This window comes from Periplaneta americana, chromosome 7 (assembly GCF_040183065.1).
Source record: "Periplaneta americana isolate PAMFEO1 chromosome 7, P.americana_PAMFEO1_priV1, whole genome shotgun sequence".
Taxonomy (NCBI): Eukaryota; Metazoa; Arthropoda; class Insecta; order Blattodea; family Blattidae; genus Periplaneta; species Periplaneta americana.
The window spans coordinates 10,540,456-10,566,971 of record NC_091123.1 but is presented as its reverse complement, the minus strand read 5'-3'; the positions used below and the strand labels follow the sequence as shown (position 1 = coordinate 10,566,971).

Here is a 26,516-nt window from a genome sequence, read left to right as displayed (position 1 = left end):
ATGATCCAAGGTCAGGGCAGTCTGCGGAGCGGTGCGGGGCTTTGCGCCAGGCAGGGAGTCAGTCAGTCGCCTGCCGACGCCGGGGTACCACGGAGGCCGCACACGGACACTATGGTGAGTAAATGAAGGCCCGCGAACCTCAAAACACTTGGCTGTAATATCTGCACTCTTAATACCCCACATCATGTTTAAGTTAAAAGTAGTGAATATTTCTTAATATTCCGTCAGTAAAATATGTGATTACTAAAGATCAGGATACTCATGAATCTGCTAAAAAATCTTTCGAAATAAAATTCACACAAAAAATTAAGACCCAACTAAAGAGTGTGATCCCAAAATTCGTTCAGTCCATTTGATCATTTCTATGATTTATACATACATACATACATATATATATATATATATATATATATATATATATATATATATATATATATATATAGAAGTTACAGCTCTCTATCATTACAATTTGAGCTTGTTTTCTTAATAAACAACGCCACTTCTCGTTCAAAAGTTTGTTGTTTTTTATTTTATCTTATTTTGCTAATACTTGTAACATCAAATATAATATACATAGATAAAATGTTAGCTTACGCATGAAAGAGTACAATTCGTGCTCAGGGGAGCATTCCTGATTTTAAAATTAGAAATATATAATACAATTTGTTTTATGTCTGCTACACAATAAGAATATATAAATTTAAATTTACAATTTTTCATTATTTATAAAATCCATACATAACTTTTTTAATTTAATACTAGAACTATTAGAATTGACAAGATTAGGATATTTAAATATAAATTTGTTATATATTCTTTGGCCTAAATTACTACTATGATTAAATACTGTAGCAGTGTTGCATTTTGGTTCAAACAATCATTCCTTTTATTTCATGACTATGAGAATACAATTCAAAGTCATTTCGATATTTAATTGTGAATTTTATTAATACAATATAATAAATTTGTCTTATTTTAAGAACATTAAAGTATAAAAACAATTTTTGAGATGGAAAATGAATAGATTTATGAAGACATATTTTAATTATTTTCTTCTGTAATAAATAAAGTGGATTAAAATTGGATTTAAATAAGCTGCCCCATCCTATAATTCCATATTTAATTACCGATTGAAATAAAGTTAAGTATATTGTGTGTAATAAACTTATCGACAAGTAATTCCTCAATAAAACAAAATAATATACTATTTTACGTAATTAACTACAAAAGAAATTAATGTGTTGGTTCCATTTTAAATGATTGTCGAAAATTATGCCTAAATACTTAACTTCAGAGGACACCTTAATAATCGGACATTCACACTATATAAGGCAACTGCTAGAGTTATGTAATTTAATACTTAATATAGATGTAGGAGATTTGTTACATTTTTCAGATAATGAGAATGGAATAATAATGGTTTTATTTTCGTTGATAGAAAGATAATTTATGTCAAACCATTTTTTTATTAATTTAAATCCATTATTTGAATTATTATATGTATCATACCAGGATTTTCTATCAAAAAATAAACTTTGTCATCTGCATAAGAATAATGAACACCACTGTATTGTTGTAAGTCAATTTTTAATAAGTCATTATCATATATTAAAAATATTATGCATGTCACTTGAAAATTCGCTCAGTCCGTAGACAAGTGGATAAAAATATTAGCCCAGTCCTTTCATTAAAATGGACTTAACGTGTTTTGAGATCACACTCTTCTATTTAATGCACAAGTCAATAGCATTTCTTCATAAAAGAGACCACTTCTTTAAATGCAGAGATGACGGCCATTATATTACACAATAACATTAGTACCTTCCGGAATAGCGACAAATTATTACAGAATCCACTTGAAACCATTTAGAGTTCGATAACCTATCACGGCGTTAAAAATTTCCTAATGCCTCTCTGCAGAGATGAAACTATTATTTCTACAAACAAACTTCAAAACAAATGAAACGCAATAACCGTTGCAAGAAAAGCTTTAATTGTTTTTCCCAATACTTACCTACAAAGATACAATTCAATAACTGAAATTTTGTTACAAAAGCAAGTTTTAAAAATAAGGATCGGTAAAATTTCACTTTAGTCGCTATTGAATAAAGTAACAATCTTTTTTATTTTAACTAAAAATTGGAAGATTCTTTGGCTTCTTTGTTTCTGATGGAAAAAATATTGTATGACGCAAATGAATCAAAATTTTTACATCTATTCGCGAAAATTAACACGCCTCGCGTACCAAACATGCACTCGTGGATAAAACTTGTCTTGATTCACTAGCACCATGAATAGCTGTAATTTAATTTTCTTCTCCTTAAAATAAACGTTGCCGAAGAAAATAATGTATGTATGTATGTATGTATGTATGTATGTATGTATGTATGTATGTATGTATGTATGTATGTATGTATGTATGTATGTATGTATGTGTGTATGTATGTATGTATTGTTGTATGTATGTATGTATGTGTGTATGTATGTATGTGTGTATGTATGTATGTGTGTATGTATGTATGAATGTATGTATGTATGTATGTTGTATGTATGTATGTATGTATGTTGTATGTATGTTATGCAAGTAATGTGTGTATGAATGTATGTTGTATGTGTATGTATGTATGTATGTATGTATGTGTGTATGTATGTATGTATGTATGTATGTTGTATGTATGTATGTTGTATGTATGTTATGCAAGTAATGTGTGTATGAATGTATGTTGTATGTGTGTATGTATGTATGTTGTATGTATGTTATGCAAGTAATGTGTGTATGAATGTATGTTGTATGTGTGTATGTATGTATGTATGTATGTGTGTATGTATGTATGTATGTATGTTATGCAAGTAATGTGTGTATGAATGTATGTTGTATGTGTGTATGTACGAATGTATGTACGTACGTATGTATGTATGTATGTATGTGTGTATGTATGTATGTATGTTGTATGTATGTTATGCAAGTAATGTGTGTATGAATGTATGTTGTATGTGTGTATGTATGTATGTATGTATGTATGTATGTATGTATGTATGTATGTATGTGTGTATGTATGTATGTATGTTATGCAAGTAATGTGTGTATGAATGTATGTTGTATGTGTGTATGTACGAATGTATGTACGTACGTATGTATGTATGTATGTATGTATGTATGTATGTATGTATGTTGTATGTATGTGTGTATGTATGTATGTGTTTATGTATGTATGTGTATGTATGTATGTGTATGTATGGTATGTAATGTAATGTATGTAATATATATAATGTATGTATGTAATGTATGTATGTGTGTATGTATGTATGGTATGTAATGTAATGTATGTAATATATAATGTATGTATGTAATGTATGTATGTGTGTATGTATGTATGGTATGTAATGTAATGTATGTAATATATAATGTATGTATGTAATATAATGTATGTATATATATATATATATGTATGGTATGTAATATAATATATGTATGTATGTAGGTATGTATGTAATGTATGTATATATGTATGTTTTAGGTACTGTAATATATGGTGTTATTGCTGTAAATTAATGTAGTACAAAAGATTGAAGGGGAAGTATAGTATTAATGGCTCTTCGAGAAAATGAAGAAATGAAACAATAAATAAGTCGAGGAACGAACCGCAAACTCTCAACTATAGAACCAACGCTGTATCTCGTATGGGATTGAATGGAATATAGCACGAGTACATACATAAGTAAATAAAACCACGACGAAGCAATAGAGAGGGAAAGAAAGGAGAAACGTTGACACGACAGAGGAGTGGCGAATACCTGAGGAAAATGAGAGATGCATACTAACATGGTAGAATGGGATCAGCACGTAGAGGAGAGCTGGCGCGCGTGTGAAGGGACGGGCGAACATCAAACAGGCAGGGGAAGGAGAAGTCTTCAGAAAAAGGCATACTCTTCATTCATTTCTTTATTTATCCTCTACTTTTCCTCCTCGTATTTCCTTTTATTTCCTCTTTTTCACTTTCCATTCTCCTTTCAACTTCAGTTTCCTTACACCCATACGTTTTTATTTAATTTCCTTATTTCCCTTTCATTTCCTTCCTGCTTCACTTTCTCTCTTCTTCTTCTTCTTCTTCTTCTTCTTCTTCTTCATCAATTTTGTTTTTTCATCTTTATTTTTATTTTATTTCTTCCCTTTTCGTTACGCTTTCTCGTTTCTCCTTTCCGTACTATGAGATAATGGTATTAAATAATTAATTTCAATAATAATAGCAACCATCTTCTTCTTTCTGTCGGGCTTTGAACCTATTGGCCCGTTACGGTCTCGTGCCACAGTTCATTCGGTCTTTCCAATGATCTCTTATGGGCTTTTATTTTAACATTTTCTGAGGGACTGTAGATCAGCCCACTCCTGTTACGTGCTCATTCCAGTTTTACTTACATATAGCATCTTTCTCAAGAAATGCTTAACTGCAATCAAATTTGAATGTACGAGAGGATTTTGAACGGAAAGCGCAGACATAACAAACCTTGTATTTATAAATGGATATTTTTATAGAAGCAAAGTATTGTTGTGCGAGTTGTAATACAATCGAGAATATTTTTAAATGACACCCTACAGCTTTTAATTCAGTATTTATTTATTTATTTATTTATTTATTTATTTATTTATTTATTTATTTATTTATTTATTTATTTACTTACTAGCCGTACCCATGCGCTCCGCTGCACCCGTTAGAAATAAATATAAAGTAATTACATAATTAAAATAGGACATTTGATCCAGGGAACATTCGTGTTTGATAGAAGGATAAATCGTTTAATATGTTACTTAATTTAAATTGCATCCAAATAATTAAAATGCGATCATTTTGGTCCAGAGACCTCATTTGGTGCAATGACAATTCCTTTAACATGTTTCTTAATTTTTATTACATGCAACCATAGGTTAATGAAGATTGACATCATTTAGATTTAATGTGTATGTTTTATTTTACTTGTTATAGGTTTCCATTTAATTATGGTAATAACTTAATTTTAACCTTTGTTTTCTACGTATTCAGTAAATGGCGCTTGGCCCACTATGGTTCTGAACCCTTCAAATAATTTAAATTATATTATATTATATTATATTATATTATATTATATTATATTATATTATATTATATTATATTATATTATATTATACTATATTATATTATATTATATTATATTATATCAGAAGTTACTGTAATAACATTATAGCATTATGTCCATCTAGAGAAACTACACTTTCCAGTTGTGAAATAATAATTAATTATACAAATCGGTTAATTTAGCTTCCGATATTACTTCATACAAACACAGAAACATTCTCTGTAGGCTATCTTTCATAGCTTTTGATTGTTGCTGTTCTAGGCCCCTTATAGACGAAGTCATTTGTTTTTCAATTCATTACAAGGCCTTAGATGGCAGTTATTTTAATTTTAAAACTCATTTATCTCATTAACTATCAGTCCTATCAAAATGTTTCAAGGAATAAAACTTATCGAAAATTATTTTTAAAGAAACTTTTGTTATGTAACATTTTTCACAAAAATCAATAATAAGCGAGATATTTCGATTTATTTAATTCAGGCCCCCTTATAACCCTCCTTTTAAATAATATATTTTGAATGCCATATAGCCTAAAATCTAAGTTATAATGAACTTAATTTATATTCCAATTTTCATCGAAATCCGTTCAGCTATTATCGCGTGAAAATTTAACAAACATACATACAGACAGACAGACAGACAGACATACAAACAAAAATTTCAAAAAAGCTATTTTCGGTTTCAGGGTGGTTAGTTATATATGTTAGGACCAATTATTTTTAGAAAATCGAAAATTACCACAAAAATTTTGGCTACAGATTTATTATTAGTATAGATTTATTTATTTATTTATTTAACCTGGTAGAGATACGACCATTAGGCCTTCTCTTCCCCTCTACCAAGGGGATTACAACTACAATATTAAGAATACAATTAAAACTGTAATTACAATAAAATATTAAATTTACAATTACAATATAAACCAAAGTACTAAAAATTACCTGATTAATAAACACCAGACAATTTATTGTAGAAGTTAAGAACAAAGAAATGTATTTGTTTTACTGACGTTCAAATTAAACGTAGAATAATTATACGGTGGTGAAATTATCGGAGATTGAAATATTTTATGCTAGAATAGGAGAACTATTTACAAGAAGCCATGTCAGATGAGATTCAACTACTAACCAAGTGCCTAGTAAGTTTGCGTTTGAATTCAATTTTATTTCGTCAGTCCCTGATGCTAGCAGGTAGCGAATTCCAGACTATTGGCAGTGAAAGAGGATGAGTATGAGGAGGTGCGATGGGATGGTGTTGTTAGTGTTGTTTCATGGCGAGAATGTATGCTCAGATTATGATGGGGAGAAAGGTAAGTGAAGCGAGACGACAGATATGAAGTAATATAATAATAATAATAATAATAATAATAATAATAATAATAATAAATACCATTATCATAAGAGGATGAATGTGAAAAACAGAATGATGAAAACAATAAATATAAGAAAGATATGCAGAGAAAGAAGTTGGAGATAGTGATGAAAACAATATGCGTAAAAAGGAGTAGGAAAATGAGAAAAATACAGTAAAAAGATGGCAAGTGAGGAAACAGAAAGAAAAGGCCAAAAAAAGGCAAATGGAAAAGAATAAATAAATGTGAGGACATATATGATGAAAATGGATTATGAAAAATAAGAAAAGGACATAACAAAAACAGGAAAAGGAAACATAGGGGAAAAGACGGAAAATGGAGGAAGTAAAATTGTGAAAAAGAAGAAGATGGGAAAAGAATGTAAAGTGATGGCAAAGGATTTAGAGGAAATTCGGCTAATTCCGCAGTACGGATAATTCCGCAGTAGTGCATATATGGTTTTACTGCGGCTTTACTATAGCGTGAACGAAAGTTTTGAGAGGCTGTCAACAGGAGGCATGTGCTCTGTAGTGCTATAGAAAAAATCAAGGATATTGACCGACACCTCTGTCGGAAATAGAGTGAAACATCGGAAGTTGGCTGTTTTTCGTGTTTTGCTATACAGCTGTGAAGAAAGTAAGCATTGTTACATATAAATTGTTCCTTTTATGTTACTTTTTTTTTAATTGGGTTAGTTTACGACGCTGTATCAACATCTCAGGTTATTTAGCGTCTGAATGAATTGAAGGTGATAATGCCAGTGAAATGAGTCCGGGATCCAGCACCGAAAGTTACCCAGAATTTGCTCGTATTGGGTTGAAGGAAAACCCCGGAAAAAACCTCAACCAGGTAACTTGCCCCGACCGGGAATCGAAACCGGGCCACCTGTTTCGCGGCCAGACGCGCTGACCGTTACTCCACAGGTGTGGACTTTATGTTACTTTCATAATGTATTTCATAATTATTTACTACTGCGGAATTAGCCAAGTCCTGTTGCGGATTTATCCGCACTGTTGCGGAATTACCCGAGTTGTTCTTTTTCAACATTTTGATAAAAAATTATAGATTTACTTCTTAATATTACGGAATTAGCCGAGTCTCTCCTATTAAAAATAAAAAAGAATAAAAAAATTAAAGAGAGAATTAGATGAACAATAAGTAGAAAGACGATGTGAAAGAGAAAAATGATAGGAGAATCATAGGAAAGAAAGAAAGAAAGATAAGAAGAAGAAAAAACGAGGAGGTAAGGAATACAGGGACATCATTTTATTTTTACTTCAATTTTTATTGTACCTGAGTTTTTGAATGTACTTCACTCCCACCCCTTCTACTAATGAAGTTTCAACTGTTCTCCAGACAGAATCCAGGCCGCTTATAGTAAACAGCACTGAGTTACTGAGTATAGTACGTTCCAAAAATATCTTCGCGTTTTCCAGTGACGAAAGAACTTTTAATATTGAATCATATTTTCGCACAGGTACTGTCAGTTTGCCTACGTCGCATCTCGATTTCCCTCACCTGCTTCTGCACGCCTCTATGTAAAAGCAGGGCTGTCTTAGCTCTTTTCTGAAAACATTAATTTCTGTTACGAATTGGACGTTTAAGTAATATTATACAACTGTTTAAAATAACTTAAATAAAAGGGCCTCGTTAAGTAATTAACTGTCACGTGATTTCCCTCCTTTCTACGATCCTGCGGCATAACCACTTGGACGGACAGTAGATAGCATGTCTGAGTAATTTTATCTGTGCGGGTCGGGCAGAAGTGAAGATTGAATTTACAGTACATAAGGTACTCTTTTGTAGAGTAGGTACAGAATTATTTCAACATGAGTTACTAGTACGAAGGACGAAACTGGTAATTGGAATTAGATGCAATAGTCTATAGTGCGGTAATATGCACAAAAGAACTTAACCTGTAGGCTATCGGAATGAACGGCTACCGTTTTCAAAAATTGTGTGTAAATATCCATATTATGATTATTTTTCAATTGAACTTCATTCTCTATAGTGTACGCTAATGTGGTGTAGACAGTATAATATACACTGCATAATGAACACGTTCGCATGGATAACTCAGTTCGTGAGTAAAAACACTTATTCTTAATACAGTACTGCATTTTGATTAAATAAAAACCTAATGAAAATTATCGAACTCAAAATCGCGATATTTCCTAGTTTACGTAAATGGATGAAGTACTTTTCTTCCCTCCTATACCTAGTAAAGTGATTTGTTTGTGTTTTACGCCAGTATCATTGAACTCCGGTTGTGGAAGGGGGTAGCGAACGGTGTTTCCGGTTCTCTAAAGGTATAGCCAGGTTAATATTAAAAATGTTAGTAAAAATAAAATGATGTCCCTGTATAAGGGAGAAGGGTGGGGAGGGAAAGACACACTACTCTTCCAGAAATTTAAGATTCGCTTAGCTACAAATACATACGTATAATTAGTATGTAATGTATACGTCGCCATGAATACTGCGTCACATAACCTTGTACCATCTAGAAATAGTCCAAGGTTAGTTCAGGCCAATTATGGGTTAACGGCAAGCCGACAAAGGGAGAAGACCGCCTTGCACTGCAGGGCAATAAACATCAGCGGACTGCCACACCTGGCTGATGCTACAGTTCTGACACATGACAACGCCCTTCAACTGAGACACTGCCAGCTGAGCTCTCAATGTCGTAATTTTATTGTGGAATGGAATTGGCAAATGAAACCAAATTACTCTGGGATTTCCTGCTATAGAAACGCTCTAACCAGAAAGTTTACAGTATAGAAATCCAAAAGACCTCTAGCAGTTGATGCTGGAACTGCCACCCTATTATCTGCTAACTTAGTTGCCTCATGAGTGATGCCTTATTGGTGTCACTTGTGAAGTTCAGATCTGTCTTTGGACAACATTATTATTATTATTATTATTATTATTATTATTATTATTATTATTATATTTACACTTTTATAATCATGGATTAACTTTACAACTTCTTTACTCTGTTAACTTTTTAGGAAATTATATGGCTGACTAGTTTCGAAGTGTTATCCTTCATTGTCCAAAGCCTAGTGAATATCCTACGTTATCTTCTGGTTTCCTGTTGTGGTGGGGTGTATTCATGATTGTGTCGAAAAGGGTATGTGCTTTCAAATTCAGCTGAGTGTTCAGGATGTGGTGTGGGTGTGTTTTTGTATGTTTGTACATTTCATATTGTTCTAGAGTGTCAAGTTTCTGGTTTTTTGGCTAGATATGTAGTATTTTTCATGTCGGTGTCTATGTTGCTATAGTTGTGATTGGAGTTTGCGTAAGTTGAATTGTTCTGTAGTACGTTATGGCTGTGATATGTTCCTTGTAACGTGTTTGAAATGGTCTTCCAGTCTGTCCAATGTAGAAGTCGTTTCAACTTTTGCATGATAGTTTGTTTACTGTTATTAAGTTCCATTTGTTTTGTGTGTCTTGTCTGTGTGTTAAGATGTTTTTGTAATGTGTTCTATGTCCTGTACGCAATGTTGTATTTTAGTTTCTTGAAAGATGATGCAATCTTGTATCAACTCAACTTCAAAACACACACCCTTTTCGACACAATCATGAACACACCCGACCACAACAGGAAACCAGAAGATAACGAGGAACCTTCACTAGGCTTTGTGACAATGAACTATACCACTTCGAAACTAGTCAGCCAGGTAATTTCCTGAACAGTTAACACAGTAAAGAAGTTGTAAAGTTAATCAGTGACGATGATGATGATGATGATTATTATTATTATTATTACTATTATTATCATCATTATATCTTATTTTATTTGATCATACCAAGAGGAATATTTCCATGAACTTGTAACTTGTTCTGAAAATCATCATCATCACCATCATCATCATCGTCAATTATCATCTTGAATACAATAGGTTTAGGAGCCTTATTGTCCTGTCCTGTTAGGGTGACCTTCGAGATTACAGTTCATCGTGTAATTTTAATTGCATGTCAGTTGTCACCTGGTCACCAAAATTTCCTTTCATCATTCCATTTTTGTAACTTCATTTCTGTCTCTCTGCTGTTTTCAGAAATTTTATTCCCTATGAAGCTGGTCAACTGTTCAATGACTTTACTAACAATTTCACTTTTAACTTTCTGAAGATCTTTATTACGCATTCCCATTGACTTTATTTTTAGACGTTTATATGATTAAAGAGTATTTCATGGCAATAAATTTTATGTCGCTGATTTATGCAGTTTGTAGTCCACATTTGAGAGTAATAACTTGGTCGTCTGCATACAGAAGTGTGTTTACAATTTTATTTTTTGTTAATTTTATAAGTTATTGCCTTTTGCCATTGATTTCTATTCTTTATTATTATTATTATTATTATTATTATTATTTTATTTTTTATTATTACCATCATTATTATTATACAGAGTGTCTCAAAAATCTCCGTACATACGGAATGTTAGTTTCAAATAGAAATGTCACATAATGTGCTGAATGTGGCCAACCCACTCTCCAGATCTTACACCTCTTGATTTTTACCTCTGGGGTTACTTTAAGTCGCAGGTCTACCAGGAAAACATTCGGGACTTGCACCATTTGCAGGCCTGTCATCATATGATGCTGGACATGTTGTAGAATGTGTGTTGGAACTGGTTGGATCACATTTGCCTATGTCTAACTCTTAAAGGCTGTCACATTATGTGACATTTCTATTTTCAACTAACATTTCATATGTATGGAGCCTTTTGGGACACTCTGTATATGTTAAACAGGGTTGGGAATAGCTATATTCTTGTTTTTACTAATTTGTTTGTACAGTATTTGTTGGTTTGAATATATTTTCTTCATATATTACACATGTTCTTGTGTTATTGCATAGGCTTTAATATCCGATAACAGATTGATTTGGACATTGTTTTCTGGCAACTCCCAGAACTTTTCCTATTTACACCATCGTAAGCTCTTTCAGTATATGAAGAGTATGAAAAACAGTTGAATAAAATTTTCTTCGTTTTTATATTACATATTGTTGGAGAGTGAGTATGTCATTTTGCATCCCTGATCTCTTCTGAAACCACACTGCTCTTCCTCCAAATTATTTTCTAAAGATTGTAGTGTTGTAGACAATGTTATTTTTATGTCTTATTTATTGCATTTCCTATTCGTATCCTTCTACTTAAAGACATCTTAAAATGAAGTTTTTTAAACTTCAATTAATAAGTGATAATGGTCTCAAAGTTATAGTGATGATGATAATGATTATGAAGTTGCACAACGACAATACAGATCAGTACGAAGATAATGGTGATGTAGCGAACGAAGACGAAGATTACGATGACAATGGTGAAGATGATGACAATGATGAGGGAATGACAATTCAGAATAAGATGAAGATAATGATCGCAATTACCATAATAGAAATGAAAATCATCGTGATTACGATAATGATTGTTAAAGCAAGGATGATGATGAAATGATGAAGTTGCAAATGCTGGTAATGATGACACTGCACAACTATGATGCCAACTATGAAGATGATCTGTGTTGACGCCGACAGGCATAGACTGTTTCGTGTACACGAAGTGGCCCGATTTTTCTTCCGGTTTGCCGCGACTGCACGTTCAGACGGGAGGCGTGGCTTCACAAAGAAAACGTCTTTGGAGAGATTGTGTCTATTTGTTCAGCCAGCCAAACAATCGAAAACCTCCCATCCTCCGAAGCTTTCAGATTCCACGACCTGGAAATTATCCAACTGCTCATATCGGAAATACCAACATAGCGCTCAGATATCTACACGAAAACTCCGTTTACAATGTAAACGAGGTTGTAACCGGAGTTCTCATATTCGAGTGCTTCTTTGATTATCTGTGTTAATTGAACAGTCCTCCGGCATGGTCTCCAGCTAAATGCTACAGATCCAGATTAGATGTCTCGCATTACAGCCTTGGCTTACACAGGACTGGGAGTGAGTGTGTACTTAGTCATACAGGGTGCTATTCACAGACATTTCGCAGCACGCGCTACGAGTGTACTAAGCTAGCCCCGGCTGTCCACTGGTTACTAGTACAGAATTCAAATCATATCCTATCGCTAACACTGGTTTATGAATACAAAAACGCTGATCATCCACCGGAAACCCGCGCTAAAAATGTCTTTGAATACGGTCCGCATTGTCTTGCCTAGGATCTTACGTTGCTGATACAGTCCAGCTACTTGTGAATGTGTAGTGTTGGTTCATAATCCTCCAGTGCGAACTGCCAGTGTATTCCTTGTGTTGTGTTGTGTTGTGCTGTATTTTGTTGTGTTGTGTTATGTTGTACTATATTGTGGTGTGTAGTCTTGCTCCATGCTGATACAGAGGCGCTACTTGCGAATGTACAGTAATTCATTCATTCATTCATTCATTCATTCATTCATTCATTCATTCATTCATTCATTCATTCCAAGGGAAAGTCTTTCATTGCAAACCCAGCTTTCTCCAGTCGTTCCTATTTTCTGTCTCCTCATATGATCCATATATCTTAATGTCGTCTATCATCTGATATCGTCTTCTACCCCGAACTCTTCTCCCGTTCACCATTCCTCCCAGTGCATCCTTCAGTAGGCAGTTTCTTCTCAGCCAGTGACCCAACCAATTCCTTTTCCTCTTCCTGGTCAGTTTCAGCATCATTCTTTCTTCACTCACTCTTTCTAACACAGCTTCGTTTCTTATTCTGTCTGTCCACTTCACACGTTCCATTCTTCTCCATATCCACATTTAAATGCTTCTATTCGCTTCTCTTGAATTCTAAGTTCTACTTGGGAAAGACAAATGCGGTAGCTTCCTATAGCTTTCCGCACACCACTCTCTCTTTCACATCTTAAAAGATCTCAGGGGCCCCAGCGTGGAGGTGAGGAGAGTGGATTTGACTAATCAGGCACTCCGGACTTCACGGAAATTCACCGCAAGGGTTAAATATCAGCTTTATTAGGGTTTTTGACCAGATCAGACACCGGGAATGTATAGTGTTGGCTCATAATCCTCCACAGTGTGAACTGCCAGTGTATCCCTTGTGTTGTGTTGTACTGTGTTGTCTTTCTCCATGTTGATACAGTCCCCCTACTTGTGGATGTGTCGTGGTGGTTCATAATCCTCCACAGTGAGGCCTGTCTGTGTGTACGGGCTATTCCATCTCAAATCGACCGAAATATAGAGAAAATTGACCTTGCAATTTTTAAATGTAATGAAACTTTTTCTGCCCGTAGACAACTGTGATACAATGCTTTGTGCAAAGTTTGAGGCATCAGAACTTCATAGTGTTTAAATTAATAATATTTAAATTTATCGTATTTTCATAAAATTAGCAACTTTAAACTGTTGTGGCTCCGAAACCCTTACACCCAATGACCAAAATCATGGTTTATTTTGATGCTGAGAAGTTAAAGTTTATATTGGCATGTAAACAGTTTTTCTTACTTTTTATGGAAATGGAGAAATTTAGATTTTTCCTCATTAAGACGCCTTTGACCACGAAAAAATATTTTAAAAATATATGGTTAGATTCCGCATTGAAAGTATAAATAAACACATATTTTTTTACTGGTGGTGCGTTGATAGGACAGTATTGAAAATATCAAATAAAGAAAATAAATAGTACGCGCGTGAACTAACCAGCTGACTGTGAGACGGGAGACAAGCAAGGCCAGGAGACAAACATGTGATGTGTCGTCTAGCAGTCATGGCTGTGCTAGCTTTATCACAGGTTTTCATAAACACAGGAGTAAAATGACGCCCAACGCTCGCTTATCTTCAGCTCTCGGCCAGTGCGTGCAGTACTGCGCCGTTCAAGTCTAGGCGTTTGAAAATATTCTATTTAATACCCTCGAAACTTATTGCCGAGCCACTAAGCAAACAATGCCAAATCTCTTTTAATAATGGAAGGTTTTTTCTCAATTTTTTTTTTACATTTTTACAAATGGCCAAAAAGCCAAAAAGCAAGTAAAATCAGATTATCTGTCTCTCTGTTTATAATAAAAATAAGGATTATTTCTTAACATAACCTACTAAATGTCAGCTTCAAAATAAGCTCTAGTTCAATGTTCTGCAGTAAATGGTTCCAGAGTTCTGAGCGCTGAAAGAGGCTTGTTTTTATAAAATACGCTAAATTTGTCGCTCAATAATATGAAAACTGTTTGACTTTCGATAGTATATTTTTGAAAATGCACTCTCCTCAGCACCTTGTATAAGTAGGGAAAAAATTAGAGTGTAAAAAAAATGCGAGGTTTTTTACTGATCCATTTCATATGGAATAGCCCGTATATAGGCTATAGAACTAAGGAAGAGGCTGGTGAAGTGTTTTGTGTGAAGTGTAGAATTGTATGGTGAAGAAAAATGGACATTACGATGAAGTGAATAGAAGCGACTAGAAGCATTTGAAATGTAGATATGGAGAAGACAAGCAGAATAAGAAAGGAAGCTGTTCTATAAAGAGTGGGTGAAGAAAGAATGATGCTGAAACTGATCAGGAAGAGGAAAAACGAATTGAGTGGATCACTGGCTGAGAAGAAACTCCTACTGAAGGATGCACTGGAAGGAATGGTGAACGGGAGAAGAGTTCGGGGCAGAAGAAGATACCAGATGATAGACGACATTAAGATATATGGATCATATGCAGAGACAAAGAGGAAGGCAGAAAATAGGAAAAAATTGGAGAATAACGTCGGACATGCTTGTAACAGACATGTTAAAACCTAATCCTAATTCCAAAGTGTTTTCAGTCAATTAATTAACAAATTTTACATACAAAGACAATATAATTATTACAGTATTAAAACACACATTGAAAATCATGTTTAAACCATAGACTACATGTTTCAGGACTTGCGGTCCTATCTTCAGTGCTCATCTGTAAAGAGAATAATCTCTTGATACAATGTTACTAAAAATTACGATGTTGAAAATGAAGCTTAATAATGCGTTCAAAATTGCAAGCGGCCATGGTGCAGAATGAATACTTACGACTAATCAGCTGGTGTTCGCTGAGATGCGACGCCGGTGTGGGTAGGAGACTGAATGCGGCGTGTGTTATGACTACGCTGGTCAAATTGAAAAGCAATACACAGATCATAGGAAGATAGGACCGCACATCGTGAAACATGTATGGTTTAAACATGATTTTCAATGTGTGTTTTAATACTGTTATAATTATATTGTCTTTGTATGTAAACATTTTAATCAGATTGGAGAATGTTGGGTTTGCAGTGAAAGATCTGCCCTTGATCAGAAAACTATGAATGAATAAATTTATTTATTTATATATTTATTTCTTTGTTCATTTTTGTTATTCATTTATTTATGTGTTAATTTTTTTAAATTTTGTCTTAGTTAGGCTACTTTGTTTATTTCCAGTAATTGTTCATTCATTCACTCATTCATTCCTGCATTTATTTACTTACTTTTATTACTTACTTTATTTACTTACTTACTTATTTATTCATTTATTTATATGTTAATTTTTTTATTTCTTCTTAATTACTTTGTTTATTTACAGTAATTGTTCATTCATTTATTCCTGCATTTATTTACTTACTTTTATTACTTACTTTATTTATTTACTTATTTATTTATTCATTTATTTATATGTTAATTGTTTTATTTCTTCTTAATTACTTTATTTATTTACAGTAATTGTTCATCCATTCCTGCATTTATTTGCTTACTTTTATTACTTACTTTATTTATTTATTTACTTATTTATTTATTCATTTATTTATATGTTAATTGTTTTATTTCTTCTTAATTACTTTATTTATTTACAGTAATTGTTCATTCATTCCTGCATTTATTTGCTTACTTTTATTACTTACTTTATTTATTTATTTATTTACTTATTTATTTATTCATTTATTTATATGTTAATTGTTTTATTTCTTCTTAATTACTTTATTTATTTACAGTAATTGTTCATTCATTCCTGCATTTATTTGCTTACTTTTATTACTTACTTTATTTATTTATTTACTTATTTATTTATATGTTAATTGTTTTATTTCTTCTTAATTACTTTGTTTATTTACAGTAATTGTTCATTCATTCCTGCATTTATTTGCTTACTTTTATTACTTACTTTATTTATTTATTTACTTAATTCATTTATTTATATGTTAATTGTTTTATTTCTTCTTAATTACTTTATTTATTTACAGTAATTGTTCATTCATTCCTGCATTTATTTGCTTACTTTTATTACTTTATTTATTTATTTACTTATTTATTTATTCATTTATTTATATGTTAATTGTTTTATTTCTTCTTAATTACTTTGTTTATTTACAGTAATTGTTCATTCATTCATTCATTCATTCCTGCATTTATTTATTTATATTACTTTATTTATTTATTTATATGTTAATTTTTTTATTTTTTCTTAGATACTTTGTTTACTTACAATAATTGTTCATTCCTGCATTTATTTATTTATTTATTTATTCATGTATATATTTTTATTACTTACTTTATTTATTCATTCATTCATTTATTTATATGTTAATAAATATTTTAATTTTTTCTTAGTTACTTTGTTTATTAACAGTAATTGTTTATTCGTTCATTCATTCCTGCATTTATTTATTTTTATTACTTACTTTATTTACTTATTTATATATTCATTTATATATATGTTATTTTTTTTTTAATTTTTTCTTAGTTACTTTGTTTATTTGCGGTAATTGTTCAATCATTCATTCATTCCTACATTTATTTATTTATTTTTATTAGTTACTTTATTATTTATTTATTCATTTATTTTTATGTTAATTTTTTTAATGTTTTCTTAGTTACTATGTTTATTTACAGTAATTGTTCATTCATTCATTCATTCATTCATTTATTCCTGCATTTATTTACTTATTTTCATTACTTTATTTATTAATTTATTTATTTTTTGTTGGTTATTATTTGTTAACTTATTTGTTCATTCATTGATTCATTTAATCATTTATTTATTTATTCATTCATTCATTTACTTATTTATTTTATTTCGACTGTATACAGACTGTTCGCGGAAAGGTGGTTACAGATTTTGACATATCATTCATTAAAATGACTAAATGCACCGTGGAAGCTTCACACGATTTTTCCATTAATATGAAGTAGTAAATTAAAGCTACATTAAAGCGAATCTGAAGGACAGAGCATGTCTTCCTAATGTGTTTACATCTTAAACGAAGGTCGGAGGACACCATGTAATGATCTAGCATTCAAGGTCAATAAATGACTTGGAGATATTACATAAACGGATTGTTAATATCTGTCAGCAGATTCGTGATTAGCTTGCAAATCTCGAACGCAAGCAGCCTTCTCTGCGACGGAAGGCTCACCAATGTATAGTGGACTTCATAACGACTATTTGCTGTGGTAATAAAAATATTGGCTTTGTGCCTGCGTGGTTATTGATTTTTGGACTGTAGTCTATTAATATTATTATTATTATTATTATTATTATTATATTATAAGTATTATTATTATTATATTATAAGTATTATTATTATCATTATTATTATTATTATTATTATCATTATTATTATTATTATTATTATTATTATTAAATAGAGAATTAGAAGATTTATTTCCCTGCCAGGAATCGAATCTGACTGTGAGTCCCACGATTTATAAGGAGAACCACTACCGCTTGAAGCACAGCGTGTTTGGAATCGATATTCATTAAAACGCACATGTACCGATATCTCATCAACGATTATATCCTACTTATTAATTTCAATAAAATATTCTCTATATAAAAGACTTACTTGAAGAAGTTTTGATAAAACAATAACACTACGTACTTTTTTTTATGACTTCTGTTGTGGTTTACGATTCAGGTGTATTGCTTATTCAACTGCCCGAAGACAGGTCTGAACTCCACAAGTGATACTAACATGGCACCACTTATGAGGCAACTATGCCAGGAGATAATGGAGTAGGGTGCCCAGTTCCTTTCTCCTTCCATTGCATACATCGCTAACTAGCTACATAGCTGAGACAAACGTTGTCGGTACTGAAGTTCCATGAAATTAAAATTGTACTACATTTCTAAGCCGTTTACTGGAAGTTAATGAAATTTGAACATACTAATAACTAATTAATATCAGTATTAATATTAATACATAATAGTTATTTTATGTGTTGCATTGTGGTTATAATTCAAGACCATAGTCAGGTAAGTTTTCGGAATTAGTGCTAATAATTTCATATGGACAAACAAAACACATTTTTAGGTTAGGTCTCGTGAATCAATTGTTTAATCAAACCAATGAATTTCATATTACCCGACAAACTACGTAACATGTTGATCTCTTTCTCGTATAGTTTGCCTACAAAAATGTTACAAATTATTGAATTATTTAGAATAATCTTCCAACACAAAGTACGGCAAGTAAATAAGTCATTCAATACGTAGGATTGTCGTGTGATATCTGGTAACAGTTGGCAACACTGACAAGACGGCAATATTTGCTGTTTAGGAACTGTTCTTATGTGACCCTTACTATATATACAAACAATTCCTCTAATACATATCAAGTGAGATATACTGCCTGATACTAGATTTACATAGCCTATCAGCCAGAACCTCAATCAGAGGTATCAGGTCTGTAATATTTTAATTTCGCTAATATCTCACAGGCCACTGTAAATAATCCGAGACATATTGTTTTCTACATAGCTAACGCAGAGAAAGCGTGCTGAAAATGTGGTTCTGAGCGTCATAGCTTGACTTCCTAAAACTGAGAAAGAGTGACTTTGATAGTAGATGGATTTGAGAGAAGTATTTTATATAATTTCTTAACAGTTCGTGATCGAACGCTAGGCTAAAATATTTACTTTTACCTGATTATGATGTATTATTTACATCCATAAGCTAAACAGTTTTTTGTTTTCAGATGGCGCGCGCAGTTGTTCTGGTAGTTGCAGCGTTAGTTGCGGCAGTGCTCGCTAGACCAGACAGCGCTGGCATCGTGGAGATGGTGAACGGGCTGGCTTACGGTACTCTAACCTCACTCTTATCTCCGATCCATTAACTTTAATATGAAGTTCATCGCTTTCTAATGGGTTTTTGGGTTTGAAAATCTTTATCACTCGCATTAGCCGGTTTATCTTACAACAGAGACTGGGACCTGGACACGCAATATAATGAAACTCCCAACAATTCGTGAACCAAACTCCAACACATCCAAGCTTCAAGGATAGACGGTCAGATATTAAGAAGCTCTAATCACTTTGAGGAAAATATGCACATAAACCAAGGAATTCACTTAGTCGCGCCTAAACAGTTCTATACAAATTTTAATTAATTAATTCTGTTTTGGTTATCGTCTGCAAAAAATAAATAAATAAATAAATAAATAAATAAATAAAAGCTAAAGAAAGCCTAACTTAGGAGCTTTTTATTGACAGTATTTTGTGCTATCGGAATCAAGCGAGTTTTCTCTCAAAAAGGACGCTATGCTCAAAGACAGTTATGACATAAATGAATAAATAAAAATAAATAAGTAAATAAATAAATAGATGAATAAATAAATATATAAATAGATAATAAGGTAAATAGATAAATATATAAATAAATCACTGAATGAGTGAGTAAATAAATAAATAATAAAGAAATAAAGAGATAAATAAATAACTAAGTGAATAAGTAAGTACATACATAAATAAACAAATAAATATATAAATAAAAAATAAATAATAAAATAAATAAACAAATATACACATAAATAAATGCATAATTAAAAATAAATAAATACCTAAATAGATAAAGAGGTAAATAGATAAATAAATAAACAAATAAATAACGTAAACAAATGACTACATAAATAAATAAACAAATAAATATATAAATAAGTAAATAAATAAACAAATATATACATAAATAAATATGTAAACAAACAAATACATAGATAAGTAAATAGGTACATAAATAAATAAAATAGTTAGTTAATTAAATGAATGAATAAATGAATATATATTAACAAATAAATGAATGAATAAATAAATGAACAGTCAAATAAACAGTGAATCAAATAAATAAACAAACAAATAAATAAATACAATAAATAAATAAATATCACCGTAAGGTACATATTTTTATTACCCATATGTTCTATTTTCTTCTTATTATACGATCACCGGTACTTAATTTCTATTTTATACATATTTTATTGTTATTTTCTATCCCAAGATCCTTAAGAACGACGAATATTAGTGTATTCAAGTTTGTTTCCTGTATTTCTTAAAATAATGGTTATGTACCATGATAATTTACACTTGAATTTATTTACGTAACAATGATGCATAATGAGGCCAACACAAAAACTTTATTTTCTTACACAATCCACGCAATCTATTATTCACATTATTTTGAAGTGGTTTATTTTTAAAAAATGGGCTGTATTCAAGACTAATTTAGAAACATGTTAAACGAATTATCCTTGCACCAAAAGCGATGATCCCTGGAACATATTATCGTATTTTATTTATTAGGGTAAAATGGCAATTTTACATGTTGAATGAAATTTCCTCGCATAAAAAAGGACGCTCATAGGAAAAAATGATCGTATATTAATTGTATTTAATTATACTACATAGTTTCATCTGATATTTCATGAAGTTGATATGACTAAGATGTTGCTTTGCTTATTATTCAGTAAGGAATGTTGTATACTATACGGAAGTGTTAACAAACAAATAAATAAAATAATTTACAGAATTTTTTACTTATAAACTACAGCAAGAATTTCCTTACGTGTCTAGAACGATCTTGTATTTGTCAAAAATCTGTAAATGTATTGTTTCATATAGCTGTACATACATTCTGCAAGATTGGTCTGGAGAAAGTAGGCCTATAATATTTCATAAACAGAATGCTCCGTTCGTGATGTCTTTGTTAACTCGGAAATAGCTGAATTACAGTCTATTACGACAAAAGGAGAAACTGAAGTCGAATGATCTCTTGATGAAACGAGACAAATCCAGGCGTGGACTTTCTAACGAGCATCCCGTCCATTGTAGGCGTGTAATTACTACATAACGGCGCAATCAACAGCGCATGCCTGCACACTGCTGCATTGTTGCGTAATGCGCACGCGCGGGCAGTGTTTTCAAGTCGACAACATAACACTATCTAAATGAAATAATAGCGTAACCTTCGCAATATTGTGACATTCTTGAAACTGATAAAGCAGTAAAAATTTAATTTACAATGAAAAATTAGCATAACACAAACCTAAGCCCATTCTGTACGAAACACTGATGATCCGAATAGACATGTGGAAGGAGTAATGCAGTGTTTTTGTACTTCGAGCTAGAGTTATAATAATAATAATAATAATAATAATAATAATAATAATAATAATAATAATTTTATTTATTTATTTATTTAGAATATTAACGTGCAAAACAACAGCACAAGGCCAATTACAGTTTAGCACAAGATACAAAACAAAACAAAACAACAAATGATGATGAGAATGAATGACAGAAAATGGCAGTAAGATGAAATACAATTAATATAATAGTCTACATTAATGAATTGACCAAATGCAAAAAAAAAAATAAATAGCACAAATAATTATTAAAATTAGTTCAGTGAGATAATTAAAATAATGGCAATTAAATGGAATGAATTACAAATGAATTAATGAAATCATATAAATGAAGACTGGAATAATATAAGTAATATTGTAAAGATATGCAATTGACAAGAATAGTATGATACATATCTTAACAAATGGCATAAATTAATAAAACTGACATAAAAACTCAAAAGATATACTACACATTAAATGGATCCAAGTTCATTCCATACAAATTAGTATATTTAATACATCTGCAGACAGGAGAGAGAGATTTAGAATTCCTATTATAAAACAATTTATGAAATCTTAAACCTTTAGCAGGAATACGAAGACTGATATTGCTTATGAAAGATTCGCAATCAATATCACCCTTAATGACTTTACAAAAAAATAAATAATCAAGATCCTGACGTCTGGTAAACAAACTACCGCAATTGAAATATTTGCAATTAATCTCATAGTTATAATCGGAATTTGGTAAAAATCTATAAGAACACAAGGAAATAAATTTTCTTTGAATATTCTCCAATTTAGCCGAGTCAGTGGAAGTAATGGAGTTCCATACAACAGATGCATATTCAAGCTTGGATCTAACAAATGTATAGTATAAAATTAATAAACACATAGGAGTAGAAAAAGAATAAGTTATAGATCTAATTAGACCAAGCATTCTTAATGAATGGGTATAAATATATTGCACATGATCATGAAAATATAATTTTGAATCCAGTAAGACACCAAGATCACTAATACAGTCTTTCTCAGTAATTACGACATTACTAAGAGAATAATTAAATTTTTGGGAAGTAGTTTTCCGTGAGAAGGAAATAATAATAATAATAATAATAATAATAATAATAATAATAATAATAATAATAATAATAATAATAACAATAATAATAATAAATTAATAAATAATAATAAAAATTTACTATAATTTAATATAATAATAATAAATAATAATAATAATAATAATAAATTATAGGCCTATATAAATTATAATAAATCTGTATTATTGTTATTATTATATTCAATTATAATAAAATTTTATTTTTATTACTATTATTATTATTATTATATTTTCTTTCTTTCATTTTTCGTCCGTTTAACCTACTCCTTTTTTAGTCTTATACCAGAGTCCGTAGGGGAGGGATAATTCCATGGATCATATATGGACAATGGAGGGAGTTTCCTGGTAAGGGATCAGCTCGACTCAGGACTATCTCCAAAAGACAACACGAATACATATTATACACGGTGTAAGGGGCATAGTGCCATTATTTTAACTGAAGATTGTTTATGTCATAAGGAAGAAAAAATGTCCTCATATTTTTTTTTTCTAATTGAAATATTTAAATAATTATTAAAGTTTACAATATTAGGCGTTTGGCAACGTTGCTGGATGGGGAGGAGGGAGTTTACAAGTACACAGTACAGCTCAAGCGGGTACAGACATACAGATACAAAACAGATGCTCTGTTCTAATGCAGGGGCGGACAGTTGTTTACATAAAACGAACAGCAAATACAAATTTTTAATCTCATTAATAGAACTTTATGGTAAATTTCCATTTCCAGTAATATTTAACAATATTGGCAATATTGGTCCACTTTTTTATTGTACGTCTAAAAAATAAACAACAATGCTTTACTGCACAAAATCACACGAACTTCTTTTTAAACGTAACATTTCAATCTCTCTCGCTTCCGTAAAGCAGTATCATTTTTAAAGAAATTTCTGTTTGTGTGATTTTCAAAACGAGGTAAGAGACTCCTAGAATCTAATAATCGTTGAGAAACCGCTACAAAAGTTCGCCGATTAGGTAACCTTCATTACGGAAAATATTGACGGTACATCTTCTTGCCTCACTTGAATTACGACGACTTTCTCCATAAATTAATAACATATGATATTCCTAAACAGTAAATGACATTGTAGGGGAGACTGTTGAACCTTTAAACACTTTTCACATTTTATTTTTTTTAATTTTGGGAACTGAAATTTTTAAATGAAAAAATGCTTGAAATAATTATTCAAGATTCCTTTACAACTTCCTGTATGTATTTCCCTGTTTCACAGATCTATTAAGGATGGAAAAGATAAAATGAAGGGATATGTAATGTCTTCAAAGGTACAACAGATCATGTATCTTGGAACATACCCTCTTGTATGTTGGAACACATGGAATATAGGAGGGAATATAGCTGTAAAAACTGACAATCATATTTAAAATGTATTTGCAATCATAAACCAGAGCAGGCTTCTCTGATTTAGATTTTATTTCCTGGAGAAGCAATAACTGCTTCAGCAGCTTTCTTCAAGGCATCCGAATCAATTGGGAACCTCTTTAACTCCAGACTTCCTTCGTGACATGACCTTAAAATAAAAGAAAAACAAAAACCGATAGAATCGTGTAATTTGGAACATGTTCCATGGTACAAGATGTTTTGTGTTCAAAGGTACAAGAGGGTGCACGTTTAAACAAATATGGCTCCGAAAACTAGAGAGTCAAATAAATCATGGAAATTAAAATATGTTATTACTCACCAGATGATAGGGAACACACCGTACTTGAAAGATATCTGGTTTTGTGTTAGAAAACATATATCAGTCAACGAAATGTTTACTTTTGGCACTAAAAAATTTCTTTTGTCCACGGAACTCACACTTTGCAATAAATCAAACCGAAACTATGACCAGAGCTACTTAGCGGCTTTCTCTACAATCTACTTCAGTTTCAGTCCTCTAGGTAGCAGCAAAAATTAAAAAACAAAAAATGTTCAAAGGTACACTATGCTAAAGGTACAACAGTCTCCCCTAAGTTGTTTATCGAATACCCTGTACTGAACTGTCATCCGCTCAGCAGTACAGCTATGGATAGGGAGCTTGAACTCAGCTGACTCGTACTTACGTCTGTGGAGAGTACTGCCTGCTGAACACGTTGCCACGTCTTTCAAGCCAGAATATTAAATTTAAGCATGCAATTTTATTTAATTTCACGAAAACATAATAGAACACACAAATATGGATTTAAACTAATATTAACTCTCTGGTAGATACACCACCTGATGTAATTCGTATTTTTACTAACGATATAAGCAGTATAACGCAAATAAAATATGAGAAGAAATATTTTTTCTGGAAAAACTATCAAGTTTTGACCCTGTGTTGTATAAACATTTTTTGATCCTGTAGACCGTCCCCTATGACTGTGAAAAGGACGGCACTTATACCCCTTACACTCTGCATAAACAACGGACAGAACGTTCGGAATAAATGGAATTAAATTCCAATCTGTACAATTCCCTTCTATGGAGAAAACAAAAATATAATGAAAACTGGTGTGTGTGAAAGACTGTCCTCCTGCTAGGTGAAAAAAAAATATATATATTTTTACGATTTAAAAAATTATTTACTTTTTTTTTTTCAAAATTCAAAATGGTGGCAGTTTATTATGCAGTGATGAAGCGTTTCTCCCGTAAATCATAAACTTATTAACTTTTTCATGTTCTCTCTCTTTTATTTTATTGCGGAAACTCATGTTTACAATATCATGCTCTTTCAACTACATTCCTTAATAAATAATACTTTTTTAAATTATGTGTTAGAAGAAAATACTGATATTTGACCATTTTTAAATGAATTTATTTTCTATCAGACAATCTATCAAAGGTAGAGAAGTGATCTTGCATCATATTGTAGATATAACATGCATAAATACACACAAAAAATGTCATTACAAAATGTTGGATAGTTTTTTAGTTATGTGGGAAACGCTTCATCACTGTACAGTGAACTGAACTTTGAAGAAAAAAAAAGTGTAAATAATATTTTTTTAAATCGTTTTTTTTTATATATAGCAGGAGGACTGTGTTTTACACATATTAATTTTCATTATTGTACAAGATACAGAAATGGATGAAAAAATGTTGAATATTTCCAAAATTTTACTGCTGTAAGCTGAATCTAACCCCTTAAAATATTGTCCTCCAACGATACTTGAGGGGTTCATTTTGTATGATTTTGTGTCAAGTAATCAACGGAAAAAGAGTTCTTAAAAACTGGATTAAAATTGCACATTTTTCTCCAAAGGGTAGATAAGAACCTTAAAGACATTAGTGAAGTGTGAAGAACGTTGGAAACTTTTCGTACTTGATGGGGAATGTATTTGCAGGTGGCATCCCTTACGGCAGCGTGACGGGGCAGGTGGCGGAGTACTACAGGCAGCGGGGAACCCCTGCCGACCTGGAGCTCGGGAGAACGCTGTACGACGACTTCCTGACCTACGGCAACTTCATTGCTGGCTGAACTGAGAGTGACAAGTGCAGCTGCAATCACAGACACTTTGAAGTGCTAAAATGAGGACATCTTGAAGCTGTGTGCTACGATGGGCGAAAAAAAGACGCAAATAATAGACAAGTCATTCCTCAGTTTAAAGTGTTACGCTAAGTATTAAATAAT

At 31.6% G+C, this 26,516-nt stretch overlaps 1 protein-coding gene across 1 annotated transcript; it reads left to right on the top strand.

Annotated features, from left to right (window-relative positions):
* On the top strand, positions 1 to 26,516 carry LOC138702907 (uncharacterized). Its single transcript, XM_069830304.1, has 3 exons — positions 1 to 114; positions 19,365 to 19,467; positions 26,230 to 26,516. Exons 1-3 carry the CDS (start codon positions 1 to 3, stop codon positions 26,361 to 26,363), a joined length of 351 nt encoding a protein of 116 aa, XP_069686405.1. The 3' UTR covers positions 26,364 to 26,516.